A 19,503-nucleotide genomic window follows, 5' to 3' on the forward strand; every position below is an offset into this window, starting at 1 on the left:
AGCGTCTGCATGCAGCTCAGCAGAGCTAGGAGACTCCTGCGGCCTCCACCGAGGAGTCTCCACTGCTGTCCCTGTCTCCACCACCTGATCTTGCTCACTTGTGATACACCAGGTGACAACACTACTCTACCTCGCATAGGACCCACCGAGGTGTGCGTCTCTGCACTGGTGCTGGGTGCGCTCATTTCTGCTGACGATGCTCCCTCAGAGGCTGGAGGATCCTCTGAGGGGTGCTCCTGCTCTTCCTCCTGGACAGTGGGGGGGGCCGGGCTCTTGATGGTCTTGTGGGAGAGTAAAGATGAGTTAAACATGTGATATGTAGATTGCAGACACATCCCATTATACACATGATGAGCATTCAATTTCTATTGACATCAGATCCCAAATGAGTCACTCATGAATGCAAAATAAGATGTCTGGAAAATAATTCGTCACCAGGTTGTTCTAATGAGCCCCTCTCTCCATCCCCCACCAGGCTGGTCAACCACTCCTGCGATGTCCAGAGCTGCCTCCTCAGCGTTGGTGAGCTCAGCCAACGATGGTGATCCTCCTCCTGTTCTCTCCCTCTCCTTGTGGGCTTTCTTTTCCTGCAATGAGGGAAAGAAGTGCAGTTTTAGTGAGAGTTATGGAATGTGTGTAAAGAATGGATAAGATAGATGTTTAGAGGGAGTCTGATGGAGTGGGGTGCCAATACAAAGTTAACTCCTTTTGAGTTAGTTGTTGTCATTGCATAATGTTGAGGGTGAGGGGTGCATAGTAAGATGGGGATATGATTCTGTACATAGGGAGAGGGGTGGGAGATGGTGCAAGGGATGTTGGGGTGAGTTAGCATGTGCAGGAGTAGGGATGGCAATGCAGAGTGATGGGGATGTGATGACAGGCACAGCAGAATGAAGGTAAGTGTGCTTTTATACTCACTTTTCCTGAACGCAGGAGATCATTAAACCTCTTCCTACATTGGGTCAAGGGATATGGGGAGAGAGCAGGAATATGGTATTGAGATAGAGGATCAGCCATGATCATATTGAATGGCGGAGCAGGCCCGAAGGGCTGAATGGCCTACTCCTGCTCCTATGTTTCTATTGCACCCAGCTGCCAGCAACCACAGACCTTGCATTCACCTCCTCAACTATTTGCAGCCAGGCTCCCTTTGCCTGGTGAGGTTTCCTCCTTCCATCTCCAGGGAATAGAACCTCCCTGCGTCCTCTGACTCCCTCCACAAGAACATGGAGGGAGTCATCATTAAATCGTGGCGCAGCCTTTTGTCTCTCGGCAGTCATATTTCAAACAAGCAGCACTCAGGAGTATGAAATCTGAGGTAAGAGCAAATGGGGACATGGCCCCCTTAAATAGACCGGCAGCAAACGCGTCATCGGAAGAGCTCATCAGACCCGCAGCTTGTGATTGGGCCGAGTAACGCGCACGGAGAGCTTAACAAGCCCAATCAATGGAAATTTGTGTGCAAGAACGGCTGCAGCCGGGAGCAGGACTGGAACCCGCCAATTACCTCACCTGCCCATAGTCTTACTATTCCCTTATGGAATAAAATGCATAATATTGACAGGTCTGGGAAAGCAAACATAATCACTGACTTGTGAAAAGATTGTCATAACCAAATAAAGATAACTATGATCACTGTAGATCGACTTGTGAAGAGAAGGTTCTTATAAGTAAATGAAAGACAGTAATACAGTGCGATTCATTTATTTTTTACAAACATTTCAGTCACGATTCCAAGACTTCTCAGTTAATTTTATGACCTTTGTTGTTTTGTCATTAGGCACACAGTATTGAAAGTAATCAATAATTTCTTGCTTTTTCCCCCATGTACTTCAGTTTACAAAACATTCAGATTTTCTTTGTGCATTTGCTGCTGGTTTAAATTACAAAATCAGTAGCTACAGATGTGATGCAAACATTCTTTTATTAGTTATTAAGATTTATTATCCAGGGGATGGCTATGTTGAAACAAATGGGATTTACAGAATGTCTAGCTGATGAGGACACTGTAAAACTAAAAAGGGTGTAGGTATTTATTTACCTTTGCAACACTAACCACAGTCAGTAGTTTGCACCAGCTAAAACATGCAAAGTAATGGCACATGGAAACAGTCACTAATCAAATTATACATAATAGGTAGGTTGGACAACCAACCATTATATAATGTGGGAGTCATTCTTAATATCTTTCCTTACAAAAATATATATCCACAGTCGTTATAACTAGCTCCATTTTGCAGACCATACAAATATGGAAAATCTTAACACTCAGGAAAGTGTGTTTGTGTAAAAATGGTGTTCATTTGGTGATTGTTGAGCAGTCAGTCCTGACTGCAAATAAAATGATGGCAACACAGACACAGTAGAAACTGGAGACGTACATATAGACTATTTTTTTAGACACCTATTAGATGAAGAGGTGCAATTAATTCTAACTTAGGAACATAGCCTCATAAAATTGCACTATTAGTGTTGCAAAGGTTCCCTCTCACATGGTGGATTAACTTGTTGGTTCTGCTCCGGACTGCCATGAATAAAGCAGCTAACAGACGATTAATTACTTTTGAAATATAATTTTGTTGTTTTGTAGGCAGTTTGTGCACCGGAACGTTTTACGAGCTAAATGAGATAAATGACTGGATAATCCTTAGTGGTGTGGGTGGTATTGACCAGGACATGAAGAGAATTCCCAGCTCTTTGATTACTGCACTGGGATCTTTTATGTCTGAACAAGCAAATGGGGCATTTGTTTAATATCTCATCTGGAAGATGGTATCTCTGATGATGCAGTACTCTTAGTCAACCTAGATTATGTACTCACAAGTAATAACTTTTCCTGAAACCATTCTCCTAGCCATCCCAAACTGCTAAACATGAGTTGAAAATTTGATTCATTTGTTTGTGAAATTTAATTGACCACTTGCATGCATTATGTTATAGAAGGTCGCAATTCAGCATCACATCAGTGTTCATACTGTAGGATCTCTATCTCTCTAGTCCAAACTTTACAAAATTAGCAACTTTATTCCTGTGGTATAAATAAAAAGTATAAATATATAGCTGCTAAACATAGAATTTATTCCAGTAACTAAAAGAGACTAAATACCTCAATACCACAGCATCAATGAACTCCATAGGCATCCTTTGAACACTGGACAAATACCATCCTCATAAAACATCAACAGTGAGTATACTCTTTATACTGAAATTGCAATGTCAAATATAATTTCAAAATGAATTGATTTTTCAGTGGCTATTCTGAGTATAATGTTAAAAGTAGTCCATAACAAGATCAGTGAATGTTTTATTGCTCTGTTAATGTGAAACAGCTTTCCGCTTACTCCTTCGGGGTTTGGCCACCATTCTGAAAATCTTGCAAGTGATGACTCAGTTTGGAAAGTGGTCAAGTACGGCTTCCAGAATATTGCATTTTAATAATTTTTCACCAGGCTATTTGAAAATTCAAGCTCCATGGTTCATTGCTACACATTATAGCCTTACAGGTCAGCACTGTGAAAGTGGCATGTTTTGTATTCATTTTCTCCATTCACCTGTTTTTCATGGCCCATGTGAGGAACTGAAGCAGAAAGTAGGACTCTTGTTACTTTTTACACAACAGGGTTTGTATGCGTTAATATTTTTGCAATATTTACATTTCCAAGTAATTTAAACTAACTGAAACCATTAAAATATATTTTTCAAGCTGAGTGCAGAAGTTGTTGAGATTGAGAATGTGTTGGGTCGGGAAAGTAACCCCAGACCCTGAATAAATTATAAAAATGTGGAAGTGTAGAATAACCAGATTTATCTCATACCTTGTCATTGGGCAACCTGCGATTATATGTTTTGCAGCCTGTGTTATATGAACTGGAAACAATTACTTGAGATCTGGTCTGACCAGAGCACCATATAATTTGTACTCTTGGCTTGGCTATATAGCTCAGCATTCTATTTTTAATTACTGTTCTATGGTAGTTGGGCATGTTGACCAGCAGGTCCACTAAAACCCCATGATAATTTACAACTTCATTATTAACTATTTCAACACCATTCACGTCCACCATTATGTCACCTATCATCTGAAAATTTGACCAATTTCTCTTGTGATTCTGAGTCCAAATGATTAATGTAAATGAGAAACAGTAGGAGTCATAGCACTGATCCCTGAGGTTTCTCACTCCACAACCCCCCACTCCTTTAGCAAATACCCAGTACTTTCTACCCTTCAACCAATTTTTTTATCTATTCCCAAATTGTATTCTCAATCCTCACTGCTTTGACTTTAACTAGCAGTGTTTCAAGTGCAACTTTATCAAATGCTTTTTGGAAGCCTAAGTACACCATGTTATAGGGCTTTCCACTGTCCACTTGGAATGTTACTTCCTTAAAGAAATCAAGGAGGTTGTTAGGTAGGTTCTTCCCTTTCTGAATCTATGTTTGCTCCTGTTTATTATGTGGTTATCATACAGGTAATCCTCAAGTTTACTCCTGAAAATTAGTTCATTATTTGACCCAGTATTGAAGTGAGAATAAGGGGTTGATTCTGCTTTGTTACCTGTCATACCTGGCCAGTTCAGGCTTCATGCCCCATTGTTAGAACACATCCAGGCATAATGATCTTATTTTGAAGCTTAATAAGAGTTTCTTGTTCCACTGTTACAAGATGGCTGTGTTTTATGTGCAGGCAATCATAGCCAAATTCTCAGTCTGATTATTTGTATGTAGGATTCTCGTAGGATATGTGTGAATAAAGAGCCAGTTTGAGTAATACGATTGTTTGCATGATATACTCAGCACTTTATGCTATGGTTTTGGAAAAAAACTGATTTGGTCTGATTCTCAAAACTTACAAACCAACCCCTCCCTTCCATTCAGTAAATAATAACAGTCAGCATTATGAATCCTATCTTAGCAAAATGTGCATGTAAATGATTCGCAGAACTATTTAACCTTTTAGTCTTGTCACTAACGTCAACAGATTTCTGGTAGCAAATCCCACTATGCTATGTTCAAGGAAAAGTGACAATAAATTACTTTGTTATAACACCTTCTTCCATATATGCCTCATGGATAACATTTTCCTTAAGTTGGTTCAGTAGAAATAATTTTTGTGTACAGTTTATGGAGTCATACCCATATCCCATTCACTTTTCCTTTAAATTATTACAGATCTCTTGGGCCTTATTATAAACATCTTGTGTATCTTCAAGTTCCATTATGGAGAAAATTCTCCCTATATTATCTTTTCCAGAGCTTCCATTCCTTCTGGCAGTTTGTGGTTCTACTTCTTCTGTCTTATCCAACTCCAACAAGTCTTCCTCTGAAGCTGAACTATAAATGTTACCATGTTTACTTTGAGTGAAGAATCTCCTTTTGCCCTCTGCTGTGAGATCTATAAGGTCAAATGAGTCACTAGAAAGTATGCTGTCATCACTAATTACACTGGAGGGGCGGCTCACACTTCGCTGATGTCTCCCGTTTGATAGGATTAGGTGCTTCAAAGAATCAGAAAGTTCCAGTGGTGAACAATCATCAGGCAGATCTAGACTGATGGAAAACTTTCCATTGTGTTTTAGAATTCCCTTTTTCCTGTATCTAACCTCTCCTGAGGACAGCATTCCTGACTGTTTGCCACATGTGGAGGGAATGGCAGCTTGATCCCTGTCCATAGATTCACTGCGTTCTGGAGAAGAAGAATAGCCAGACTCTCTCTGGTAAGAGTTCTTTAGGATCCCTTTCTTTGGCATGCTAGTGAAGATTGTAGTTTGTACTGTGTGCACTTTGTGAAAGGTATTTGCAGGTTTTGTTATGGTTGTGTTGGTTTCAGTCCATTGTGATTGCATATCCATAACTGCAGATGAAAGAAGATCATTGTCAAAGCTGCTCCTGGTTTTTAGGATTCCCTTTGGTTTTCTCTTTGTGTCTTTAGAAGTTGTTTTCTGCAGTTTCACATCTTGTTGTGGCTGTGTCATGTCATTTTCTTTCTTGGACTTCTTTAAACAAGCCTCTTGCCTATCCTCTGTCTTATGGGCAGGAATATTATGCCCAGAACACTCCACTCTTTGCATATTTTCAGTTTCTTTCATCCCTTGATTTGCGTACCCTGCCCTGTTTTGCCAGTCAATATAACGGGCCAGTAGTGGTGAGTGACAGTCTTTATCAGAGTTACAGTCACAAATTGGTGTATCATAACCCCAGTTGACCCACCAGTGGTTTGCAATATCTTCAATTGTTGCACGTTTCTCTGAGTTCACCGACAACATCCAGTCAATCAGGCCACAGGCATCTATCGGGGGAAAACATGCCATCTTATAATGAATCAACAAAAGACTTTCCAATTCTTATATTTATAACTAGGAAAATGAAAAATAAGAGTAGCCACAGGTATCCATCAGTAAAAGCACACCATTATATCAATGAACCGCCATTTCCCCCCCCAATTCTTCCATTGTCTAATTAGGAAAATGTAAGCAGAGTAGTTGCTAAAATAATATTGACTTACTGGGGACGAGAGTTTTAAGGGAAGGCAAACACAATGACGTTTATTTTAGTTGTTCAGTGTTGTTTTATTATATCACATTTTTAAAATCTTTCCCTTTCTATCGCTTTCTTTTTTCCCTCCACCGTCTCTATATTGTAACTTATCTACTGTAAAAATCCACAAACCACATGCTATAATCAATTTAAGTGCCAGCAAAAACATTTGCACATAATTCTACTCCCTAAGTAAACTTGGCCCTATTATACAGAAAACAAATAGTAACATCAGTTCTGCAGCTGTGATTAAAACAACTGATCTGTAGATCCGGAGTATTTATTCTTGCACAAAACAATTAAATGTCAGCTTGGCTCAGTAGATACTTCTGAGTTAGAAGGTTATGAGTTCGAGCCCCAATCCAGGTTTTGAGCACATAATCTAGGCTGACACTTTAATACAGTAAAAGATGTCAACTGCCGATTCCGATTGAAGTTAAAATCCCATATTTTTCAAACAGATTGGAGTTCTCACAGTGTCTTTGCTAACATTCCTCTCTCAACCAACACCAATAGTAGCAGATTAATTGGCCATTTATTTCATTTGCTGTTTGTGGGACCTTGTTGTATGCAAATTGGCTACCATGTTGACTACATAACAAGTGATTACACTTCAAAAGTAATGCATTGGTTGTGAAGTACTGTACTTTGGTATATCCTAAGAATGTCAAAATGTTATATAAATGCAAGTTCATCATCACTCCAGAACTCAAATATAATCATTATTTAAGTTTTTTAAATTTGCTCTTAAGACATGGGCAATACCAGCAAGGTAGCATTTATTGCCCATCCCTAGCTGCTCCGAGGGCATTAGGAATCAACCACATTATGTGGGGCTGTAATCACATGCAGGTCAGGCCACACAGGGATGGCAAGTTCCCTTCACTGAAGAACATTAATTAACCAGGTGTGTTTTTACAACAATCTGGTAGCTTTCATCGTCATTTTCTGGTTACCAGATTTATTCAATTCAATTTCACAAGTTGATCAGGTAAGATTTGAACTTAAGTCCTCTAGTTTACAATCCAGTACCATAAACAATAGGCCACCATACCCTTACACAGAAACTTGCCATTGTGCAATCTTTATTAGTGCGGAAGTCTGCAGCTACCTTGTGAGATGTGTTACTAAAATCTCAATAATTCCATACCAGAAGTCTGGGGCGGTTTCCTGTATTCTCCACGACTGATCTGCTGTGTTAAAGTTTTGTAACTCCTACTATCAAATGGCATTGTTCCATACACCAGTGTGTATAGCAGAACTCCCAAGGCCCAGCAATCAACCTAACACACAACAAAATATGTGATAATTAATCCAGTGAACATAGTAAATACAAGATTGTCTCAAATACCCCCAGTTAATTCCAATTCAGAGAATATCTGACATTTGTTTCTTCGTGTTAACTAAATAAAGTTAATGGATTCAATTTTAAATTAAATAAGCATTAAAGTTTAAATGACCAGTTTGCCTCATTTTTCAAAACGGACAACTTTTTAACTGAGGACTAACTTATGCTGTGGTGCCAGAGTAAACCGTCTGCTCGCCACCTGAGGCACTTCTAAATTCCAGGGAATACAACCCTAGTTTGAGTAATCTCGCCTCGTATTTTAACCTCTGGAGCCCGGGTATCATTCTGGTAAACCTACGCTGTACTCCCTTCAAGGCCAATAAATCCTTCCTAAGGTGTGGTGCCCAGAACTGCTCACAGTACTCCAGGTGTGGTCTAACCAGGGCTTTGTATAGCTGCACTGTAACAAAATATTTTAATGTTCCCTAACCCCGGGAAGTGTACTGGGGTCAGAGGTGCAAACAAAAAGCCAGAAATCCTGACCCACCACACGTCCAGCCAGAATGGGTCCACTAGAAATGTATGGACATATTCCATTCTATTACTTGAGACTACAGTAATAGTGTTTTCTGAAGCTGTGTACTATTGTGTTTTCCAGCATCTTTAGGCTGAGAAAAAGCTTTTAAAAAGCTGATTACTCATACCAGTTAACAGCACATTCCTCTCGCTTACCTCAGGTCCTTGATATGGAAATCCATTCACTATTTCAGGTGATGCATAAAGAGGGCTTCCACAGTACGTCTCCAACAGCTGATCCTTGTGATACAAATTCGACAAGCCAAAGTCAGCGAGCTGAAAAAATACCCACAAAAAAAATGAGGAAATAGGATTATGTGATGGCCTGTGTAAATTCAACTGCTTGTTTACATTTGAGATTCACAGAGAAGGGGTTATTTAATATTCCATTGGCTGTGCGAAAGAAAGATTCTATAACATGTCAGATTTTTTATATAATGGCCTAGAAATTCGTCTCGGGCGGTGGCACAAGACGGGCGGTACCGGATTGGCCGCCTGTTAAACATAGCGTCGGATATTCAGTTCCATTGACTGCAATGGAGGTTCCCTGATTATAAAGCCCAATGTCACACTGATCAAAGTGCAGCAGGTTTCTACAGGGCTATAGTACAAATGCAGCTGTATAACACGGAGTTGCAGTACAGCAAGATGAAAAAGTCTGCACTATTTCCAGCAACATTCCATCTTTTTTTATTTAAGACTCTCATGAACAATGCTGCACAGTATTTGCACCAGTGAGTTAGGAGTTGCCTAGCATCCAAGAAACATTCAAAATGGCATGGAATTTTGGGGGCAGTTTATAAAACTGTTTTATTCATCTCTCATCTTGGTATGACAGGGACACTTGAATGTGTTTGTGTGAGTGAGTGAGAATGTTGTGTAAGTAAAGTTAGAAAAATTCTTATTGCTGAGGTGCCCATTGCGAATTTTAATAAAAGAAAGGACATTTGCAAGATTGGCATTCTTTAAATTCCACTTGCTTATTTTAGTCCTGAAGTTCTTGCCAAATAAGGCATTGCGTGCTTAGCTATTTTTGAATTATTTAGAGAAGTCTGGAAGCTAACTTATAATTTTTTGTACATGTTTCAGTTAAACTCATTGAAGAAAATTAGAGATTAAATATTGGCCAACTTTAAACTGGATCCTCTTCCAAATGCCTTTTATAGAGATATGTTAAACATTCTGCCACCATTTAAAATTTTAAATAAAATGTCTATTCTTCAAGGTAAAATACCAATACATGTGTGGCACATGCTGATATTTTCCAACAATTATTGTTTGCTTCCCCCCTGACCTTCCTCAAAATATTAAGGAATGAATCTTCCAGTTTGTGCAGAGTTTCACCTAGTTTTGAGTATCAAATTCACTTGGTGTTCTTTTGCTGAATTATCCACCTTTTTATATGATATAAAAATTTCTATCGGTGGGAACTGTTTTCTGCTAGTATTATTTAAAATATAATAGTATAATTTATTACATTTGACTTCAACAGTGATTTGGAAGTTAGTTCCTTTCCCTTTCCCTCCCCTCCATGTTCAAAAGATCTCCACTAGTAATCTGTTTGGAAAATTGGGTAGAGATATTGCAATAATAAAACCAAATCTTACGGAAAGGGAGCTGAATGTGCTCATGGAGGAGGGAGAAAATGGTAGCCAGAAAGTCAGCAATAATTTGAACCACCTATTCGCACAAATAGAATAAACACATAAGAGGCAATAGCTTGGTGATTAAATGCTATAACCTCCACAAATAAGATCCCACCAGATTACCTGAAAATGTTTTAATTATATCAAAGAAGTACTGAAGCAAAGAGTAGTCTTCATCAGACAGATTCAAAGTGGTTTGGTGAACAATGGTGGACCAAAAAACATCAACAATGAAAGAAGCCAAAATCGTCAAATTCACTAAAGATTTCACAGGGTCTGCACGGTGTCAATATCAAAATAACCACCAATAATCTTTCAAAGGAAAGATCGACAAACATACAGATGGAAACAAATACAGACTGCTTTCCACATGAGGAAATGAACAATCCTGCAAACAGAGCCCTGTAGAAATTGCAAAAAAAATTCCTTCGACAATACCGAAACCATACAAGATTTGGGAATGTTTAGATAGCAATTACCTCCACAGACTCTCATAAAGGTATGTATCTTTAATAGTGAGAGTATAAACTAGATTTGTTACTTTTCCAGATGCAGTGACCACACTACATTTACTTATTATTGATCAATGCACAATTTAATTTTCTGTGGGTTGTGAAGCTTCTGTGGTCGTGTATTTAAGCCATTAGATTTATTGCCGCTGGGAGTTATGGCTATAATGTCACTGTGACCTCACAGCTCGCCTCCTCTTATGAATTTGTCCTTATTTACTGTTGAAACTAATTTAATAGGGAGGGGATTTACTTGGGCTCTGTAAGTCTTCAATTACATGCTAGTATCCATGATTATTTGCTGAGGCAGCTGGTGGTAGTTCTGTGAGAGTTAGTTAACACTAGATAGATATTTAATTTACTAGGATCCCTGATTAGAATATTGACATTCATAACTTGGAATTTCAAATTACTTTAGGCAACAGGGGATGAATCAATCTCCTTATCGTTCTTTCTGCAATGTGTTGCAATTGTCCTTTCACCTCTGCAACCTGGGTTGAAAAGCAGCCTAGACACAGGAATAAAGTCTCCTCCATAATAAGGGATTTGTGCGGTGTAATAGGTGTCTTTATCTCGGAGTTATATCCTACTTCATAATTGAGAGTAAAAACCAAGAATTTTCTGTAATGAATACTGGAAAGTCTCAATCCAGTACATGTACAAAAATGTGTTCTGAAGGGATTTCAATCAATACAAAAAGAGGAAAAAAAGTGATATAAAAAAAATCTAACCTTCACATTAAAGTTTTCATCCAGGAGAATGTTCTCCAGTTTCAAGTCACGGTGCACAATTCCTTTCTGTGTGGATAAAACAAGTTTCAGGGTCAATGAATTGAAATGACGAGGGGAATTTTAACCCCCCCAAAACGGGTAGGTTTGGGTCGGGGGGGCCTGTAAAAAAATTTTAATCTCAAAAGCGAACCCAACCTGCCGCAAACCTGCCCACTTCCAGTTTTAACAGGGACCAGGCAGCCATACCAATCCCAGGAGGCAGATTGGTCATTTAAATATAATGAGGCTGTGTGCCTCAGATTTTATCTGCCTTCCATATTTAACCCTGGTCGGCTGGGTTTCCCGGGCCTCGGGAAACCCAGCAGCTAAAGGGTGGCGAGGACTGCTGTGGAACAGGTAAGTGCCTTTTCAGCACTGCTTGTGAGCCAGGAGGAGCTGGAGTGCTTCCTTCCAGCCCACCAAGCTTACCCGCTTCCCGCCTCCAAGCTCACCAAATCCCTCCCGCCCCCAACCCCAATCCAGAATCGGACCCTGCTCCAGGATCGCCGACCCCCTTTTTGTCAAACAAAAAGAAGAAATAGAACCGTAAGAATATAAGGAACCATACAATGTATCAGAATATCCACAAAGCAAAAGTGTTGGACTCAGTCTTTTGTGTAAATTTGTACAAAATCAGCAATTCATTTTAGTAACATTTCTGAGATTTTATTTCTGAGGAATATGGATTGGAGTTTAATCATGTTAAATCATCTATCTCTATCAGTGAATTTAATCATGTCTATTTCAATTCAGGATATTGATCTGTCTGAAAACAGCACTGACTTTAAGTGAAGTGAAGAGCTTCAGTGAGCACAGTAATCCTGTTAAACCAACACTTTATTGCTTTCTTTGGGACAGATTTGTTATCCAAAAATGCTCTTTCATGTTGAACAATAATTTGTAATGTAAATGCAAGTTTAGTCAATCTGTGAAACTTCTTCATTTTCCAATGACTTGTACAGCTGTGTGAGCTTGAATCTCTGTGGGTATCTGTTATAAATCATTTGGAGAAACACTGCAGAGAAACAAATGGCAAGAACAAATACAGGGACAATCTTACGAATGTTCACAAGAAGCCTCCTCTATTGGCTGCACATATTGGTAGATCACACTGCCCACAATTAGCTTACATAGATTTACTTACATAACACCAGTGACTAAACTTCAAAAGTGCTTCATTGCCGTGAAATGCTTTGGAAAGTCTTGAGGATGGTAAAGCACCATCTAAATGCAAGTCTTTATTTCATTAAAATTAACAGTACCAGCAGCAGGCATTCAGGAAACTGGCTCTGCAGTGTTAATGTATTATAGTAAAAACAGTTTGAGCACAGGAGCAAATCATTAAATAAACACTGCCTGTTGTCACTGCTATTTGTTTCGAGTATTTGCAGCTTCAGACTTCTGATCCGCACTCACATCACTGACATTTTCACATTCTGGTTGGAAATCTTTTGTGTATTTCTGTTGTTGTGTTTACGATTTACACTGCTGTGTGTGTGTGTGTGTGTGTGTGTTTTTTTTACGATTGTACATATTGCTGTGTGTATTATACAAATTGCAGTGTATTTACAATTTATACTGCTGTGTGTGTTTATGGCTGTACACATTGCTGTGTGTTTATGGCTCTACACATTGCAGTGTGTGTTTGTGGCTATAGGTATTGCTGTGTGCTTTCTTATGGCTGTACACATAGCTGCTATGTGTTGCTGTGAGTGTAATTAAGTTGTGTTTAAGGCTGCACCCATTGCTGCTTATGGTGACTGCAGAATTTGCAGTGGGTGTGCTAACTGTTGCCCTGATTGCAGCGTCTGTATTTATGGCTGTAGATATAGACCTAGGTGTGTTTGTATGTATGGGTGGGGCGTTATTATGTGGTGCAGATGTCTCTGTTTTGGTGGTGAGAGAGGGGAGGGACCAGACAAATGGGACCATTCCATTGCTAATGAGTAATCCTGTTAGCAGTTTAGAATTTATATACAGTCAATTCCCCTCACCCCCACCACCCCCACTCCCATCAATCCTTTTGGGCAGCAATATTATTATGTAAGGATTTATTAATGTGGTGGCATTGGTAAGCAATATGCGTGCGCACGACACCCAGAAAGTTCCTACCAAAAATAGGGTGGGAATTTTTTTTTACCTTATGACAGCAGTGAATTGCTGAGACGATTTGCCTGAAAGCTTTGCGTGCTTCATTCTCAGACAGTCTATGACGCTCATTTACATAATCGTACAGATCACCATTACTGCAGTAGTCCATTACAATGATAATCTTATCCTTATTTTCAAACACTGCAGGGAAAAAAACACACAAAACGATCATTGAATCTGGAACATTTTGTTTTATCACTAATACTACTAATTATAGGAAGAAAAGTCATGTACTGTACTAGATCTTGAATTTGAGCTCCATGTTCATTTCTACGGGCATGTGCAATAAGCGCAACAAAACATTCAAGCCAAATTATTTCCACAGGAAAGCAATCACAGCATGTTCTAATTCCCATAGGTTGAGAGTTATACTGTATCTCTCCACCCCACAAGTACAGAGTAATACTGTATCTCCCCACTTCATAGGTAGAGGGTAATATTGTATCTTTCAATCTCATAGGTAGAGATTAATAATGTAGCCCAGTCCACATGTTGAGAGTAATGGCCCAGATACTCTGATCCCTACAGGTGGGCATGCGCTGTGTACCCACCCGTAGGGACATCGGAAATGCCGGTTTCAGGCACGCACAGCGCATGCGCTGAAAACCGGCATTTCCGATCTGTCAAGAATGCTCTTGACAGATCTTCTGGCTGCCCTGGAGAAGGGCCTCTGCGGGCGGATAGTTCCGCTTTTTGGAGACCCTCAACCCGCAGAAAACCCTTTACAATTCTTACGCGTAAGGCCTGCTTTTATCAGGATAAGAGTTGAAAAAAAGTTTAAAAATTTTTTTTCCACTGATTTATCATTTAAAAATACTTTAAAAAAAAGGTAAGTTTATTTTTAGCCCCGTAAAAAAACTTTAATTATTTTTTCAAAAAATTAAAATTTTTGTTTAAAATGCTTAATTTATTGTAATTTCAAGTAATTTTAAAAGTGTGATTTAAAAAAAAAAATTATTTAAAGTTTTACTATGTTTTTGGGGTGATCTCCATTCATATATTTGACAGGACAGAGATGCCCTTCTTTGATTGGCTCACCATGGCCCACGTGATCCTAGGGACTCTGCGAACTGCCTGCGCCTCTGGGATACGTGGGCCCTGTGCATTTGGAGTTTGGAGAGGCCCAGGAGCAGAAGCGTGTGCGTCCCGGGAGCCCTCAGGTTAGGGCGTAGATTTTTCCAGATTGCAGGCCTCCGCCCACGGGAGGCCTGTGATCGGAAAGTACGGGCCTATATGTCTCAGTCCCAGACAGGCGGTAATGCTTTAGGGCTGATTTTAACTTTTGACGGGTGCGGAAAGCGGGCAGCAGCATCACTCTGCCCGATTTTCCTTTCTGGTGTGTATAACGGGCAGCTAATCTGCTACCACCCATTTTCCGCCCCAGCCAAAAGTTAAAATCTACGTTGTTATTTCTCTCAGATCCACTGACAGATGCTCACACTCTAGGGACACTCACCTTCATAAATGCGTATGATATTGGGGTGGTTAAGAGATGACATGATCTCCATCTCTCGCTGGATGTGGATCCGATCCAGTTCCTCTTGAACTTTATCCTTTCGGACAGATTTAATAGCTACCTGTGAACAAGAATTTGAAGTAACTCATACGAACCCAAATCAGATATTGATAGAAATTTCAGTTCGAATCATCACGGGAAAATTAGAACAAGTACATACTAAGGATAAGCGCTTGGATTAATGTAAACTTTTATTTCAGACCCTCCGAATAAACAAAGCTTGTACATGAAGAAGGGAGGTAATTTGGTTTAGAATTGCTTCTCTGTACACCTATTAGAGGTGATTCTGTGATCATGTTGTTCCAGTGGAGAGGGAGTGCAGGTTGGAGAATTGTGGCTAATTGTTGCCCTATCTGTGACCCATGCCAACTGTGAGCATGGATCCCTGCTGAAAGCCAAGGATCACCCTTTATAGGTGCATGTTTCCACTGTACACAGCTGGCATGTTAATGCTTCCGATACATAAGAACATAAGAAATAGGAGCAGGGCCCCTCGAGCCTCCTCCGCCATTCAATAAGATCATGGCTGATCTTGGGCTCAAAGCCACTTCCCTGCCTGCTCCCCATAACCCTTCACTCCCTTATCTTGCAAAAATTTGTCTATCTCCATTTTAAATGTATTTAATGACCCAGCCTCCACAGCTCTCTGGGGCAGAGAATTCCACAAATTTACAACCCTCTGAGAGAAGAAGTTCCTCCTCATCTCAGTTCTAAAAGGGCGACCCTTTATTCTGAGACTGTGCCCCCGAGTTCTAGATTTCCCCATGAGGGGAAACATCCTCTCTGCATCTACCCTGTTGAGCCCCCTCAGTATCTTATATGTTTCGATAAGATCACCTCTCATTCTTCTAAATTCCAATGAGTATAGGCCCAGCCTGCTCAACCTTTCTTCATAAGTCAACCCCCGCATCTCTGGAATTAACCTAGTGAATCGTCTCTGAACTGCTTCCAATGCAAGTATATCCTTCCTTAAATAAGGAGACCAAAACTGTACGCAGTACTCAAGGTGTGGTCTCACCAATACCCTGTACAGTTGTAGCAGGACTTCCCTGCTTTTATACTCCAACCCCCTTGAAATAAATGTGAGAAGTCACACAACATCAGGTTATAGTCCAACAGCTTTATTTGAAATCACAAGCTTTCGGAGCGCTGGGGACACAAGGGGTCGAATGTTGCAGATGCTGGGGTCTGTATGAAAAACAGCTTCTGATCTTCGGGTAAGCATTCTCCAAGGTGGCCTTCAAGACACACGACAACGCAAAATCGTCGAGCAGAAACTGATAGCCAAGTTCCTCACTCATGAGGACGGCCTCAACCGGGATCTTGGGTTCATGTCACACTACATGTAACCCCACCTGACGTAGAGTCATCCAGACTCGAGTCGTCATTGGCTTGTTCTCTCTACACAGATGCGGCCGGACCTGCTGTGATTTCCAGCAAAAAAAATTTTTTTTTTTATTTATTGTTTTTTGTCTGTTTTTTGTTTTTCATACAGACCACAGCATCTGCAACATTCGACCCCTTGTGACCCCACCTCATTGTTCTTTGATGTAATGTTTTCCTGACTGACCTGTTTGGACACCATTCACACCTTTGATTGCTGTGATTATCTCTCTGCCGAGGTGTGATAAAGGGCAGTTAGAAAGATTACCTGTAATCATCTGGCAGTGTTCTCTGACTATATATGCTGTGCCGATATGCATCTCTTCACTTCACCTGACGAAGGAGCAGTGCTCCGAATGCTTGTGATTTCAAATAAAGCTGTTGGACTATAACCTGGTGTTGTGTGACCTCTCACATTTGTCCACCCCAGTCCAACACCGGCATCTCCACACCTTAAAATAAAGGCCAACATTCCATTTGCCTTTTTGATTACTTGCTGTACCTGCATGCTAACTTTTTGTGTTTCATGCACAAGGACCCCCAGGTCCCTCTGAACTGTAGCATTTTGTAACCTCCCTCCATTTAAATAATAGTTTGCTTTTTTATTTTTCCTGCCAAAGTGGATAACCTCGCACTTTCCCACATTATACTCCATCTGCCAAATGTTTGCCCACTCACCTAGCCTGTCTATATCCCTTTGCAGATTCTTTGAGTCCTCCGCAAACTTGGCTACATTACACTCGATCCCTTCATCCAAGTCATTAATGTAGATTGTAAATAGTTGGGCCCCCAGCACTGATCCTTGTGGCACCCCACTAGTAACCGTTTGCCAACCAGAAAATTACCCATTTATCCCGACTCTCTGTTTTCTGTTAGTTAGCCAATTCCCTATCCATGCTAATATATTACCCCCAATTCCGTGCGCTCTTATCTTATGCAGTAACCTTTTATGTGGCACCTTATTGAATGCCTTCTGGAAATCCAAATACACCACATCCACTAGCTCACCCTTGTCCACCCTGCTTGTTACATCCTCAAAGAACTCCAGCAAATTTGTTAAACATGATTTCCCTTTCCTAAAACCATGCTGACTCTGTTTGACTGCAGTATGTTTTTCTAAATGCCCTGCTACTGCTTACTTAATGAAGGACTCCAGCATTTTCCCAACGACAGATGTTAGGCTAACTGGTCTATAGTTTCCTGCTTTCTGTCTCCCTCCTTTCTTAAATAGGAGTGTTACATTAGCGGTTTTCCAATCCGCTGGGACCTCTCCAGAGTCCAGGGAATTTTGGTATATTGCAACCAATGCATCCACTATCTCTGCAGCCACTTCTTTTAAGACCCTGGGATGCAGGCCATCTGGTCCAGGGACTTGTCATCTTTTAGTCCCATTATTTTACCGAGTACTATTTCCTTAGTGATAGTGATTGTCTTTAGTGCCCCACTCCCTGTGGCCCCTTGATTATCCACTATTGGGATGTTGTTGGTGTCTTCTACAGTGAAGACAGATGCAAAATATTTGTTTAGAGTCTCTGCCATTTACCCGTTCCCCATTATTAATTCCCCAGTCTCATCCTCTAAGGGACCAACGTTTTCTTTAGCTACCCTCTTCCTTTTTATATACCTGTAGAAGCTGTTACTATCTGTTTTAATGTTTTGTGCCAGCTTACTCTCATAATTCATCTTCTCTCTATTATTTTTTTAGTCATCCTTTGCTGGTTTTTAAAAATTTCCCAATCCTCTGGTCTCCCACCAATCTTGGCAACATTGTCTGCCTTTGTTTTCAATTTGATACCATCCTTTACTTCCTTAGTTAGCCATGGATGGTGCTCCCTTCTCTTAAAATCTTTCTTTCTCACTGGAATATATTTTTGTTGAGAGTTATGAAATATCTCCTTAAATGTCTGCCACTGCATTTCAACTTTCTTACTCTTTAATTTGTTTCTCCAGTCCACTTTAGCCAGTTCTGCCCTCATGCCATTATAATTGCCTTTGTTTAAGATCAGGACACTGGTTTGGGATACAACTTTCTTACCCTCCAACTGAATTTGAAATTCAACCATGCCATGATCACTCTTTCCTAGAGGATCCTTTATTATGAGATCATTTATTAATTCTGTCTCATTACACAGTACCAGATCCAAGATAGCCTGCTCCCTGGTTGGTTCCATTACATACTGTTCTAGGAAAACATCCCGGGTGCACTCTATGAATTCCTCCTCCCGGCTACCATGGACAATTTGATTTGTCCAATCAATATGGAGATTAAAATCACCCATGATTATTACCGTACCTTTTTTACAGGCCTCCATTATTTGTTGATTTATACTCTGTCCAACAGCATTGCTACTGTTCAGGGACCTGTAGACTACGCCCACCAGAGACTTTTTCCCCTTATTATTTTTTATCTCCACCCAAACCGATTCTACATCTTGATCTTCTGAGCCAATATCACTTCTCAGCACTGCACTGATCCCATCTTTTACCAACAAAGCCACCCCACCTCCCTTTTGTTTCTGTCTATCCTTCCGAATTATCATATACCCTGGAATATTCAGTTCCCAGCCCTGGTCGCCTTGCAACCACGTCTCTGTAATCGCGATCAGATCATACCCATTTGTATCTATTTGTGTCGACAACTCATTTATCTTGTTACGAATGATGCGTGCATTCAGATATAGAGCTTTTAACTTTGTCTTTTTGCCATTTTTCCTTGTTTTGGCCTTTTTTTCTGTTACACTCTTATTTTTAAACATTCTGGCCTAGAAATTCACTATGGCCCCGCCAGCTGGCTAGCGCCCAAAAGTTAGCGCTGGGCGCGGAGCCATTTGCGACCGTCAGATATTCACTTTTTGCGCCCCAAGTCGGAACCGGGCGCTATTCCAGGGTGTGCCCGCCCCCGCTTGGGGCGCTGAAACTGAATTTCAGCGCTCTAGGCGCCGCTGCGCCACCCGCTGCGGAGCGGCAGGCTGCGGTACTGCAGGCCTCCTCCTTCTCTTAAGGTGGAGGTGCCTGCAACGGGGAGATCGCCGCTGGATAGTGCCGGCAAATGAGCCCGGCACCACGGAGAACTGCCGGGTTCGCGGAAAGCAGCCGGCAATGCCGCGGGGGGGGGGGTGGAGGAGGCCGG

At 40.7% G+C, this 19,503-nt stretch overlaps 2 protein-coding genes across 2 annotated transcripts in view; one reads left to right on the forward strand and one right to left on the reverse strand.

The window, feature by feature from the left end:
• The window catches only part of LOC147111205 (coiled-coil domain-containing protein 3-like), a 323,375-nt gene that overhangs the window by 12,777 nt on the left and 291,095 nt on the right, over window positions 1–19,503 (forward strand). The window lies entirely within an intron of this gene.
• The window catches only part of LOC147111206 (NUAK family SNF1-like kinase 1), a 49,093-nt gene continuing 31,278 nt past the window's right edge, over window positions 1,689–19,503 (reverse strand). The window contains exons 2-7 of the mRNA XM_086001869.1: window positions 14,931–15,051; window positions 13,464–13,615; window positions 11,285–11,350; window positions 8,555–8,674; window positions 7,685–7,817; window positions 1,689–6,286 (exon numbers count right to left, since the gene is read on the reverse strand). Of these exons, the coding sequence (XP_085857995.1) occupies window positions 5,145–6,286; window positions 7,685–7,817; window positions 8,555–8,674; window positions 11,285–11,350; window positions 13,464–13,615; window positions 14,931–15,051 (1,734 nt within the window). The 3' untranslated portion in view covers window positions 1,689–5,144. The remainder of the gene's footprint in view (window positions 6,287–7,684; window positions 7,818–8,554; window positions 8,675–11,284; window positions 11,351–13,463; window positions 13,616–14,930; window positions 15,052–19,503) is intronic.

Source organism: Somniosus microcephalus, chromosome 11, assembly GCF_052327205.1.
Source record: "Somniosus microcephalus isolate GS21.2 chromosome 11, FLI_Smic_1.0, whole genome shotgun sequence".
Classification (NCBI taxonomy): domain Eukaryota; kingdom Metazoa; phylum Chordata; class Chondrichthyes; order Squaliformes; family Somniosidae; genus Somniosus; species Somniosus microcephalus.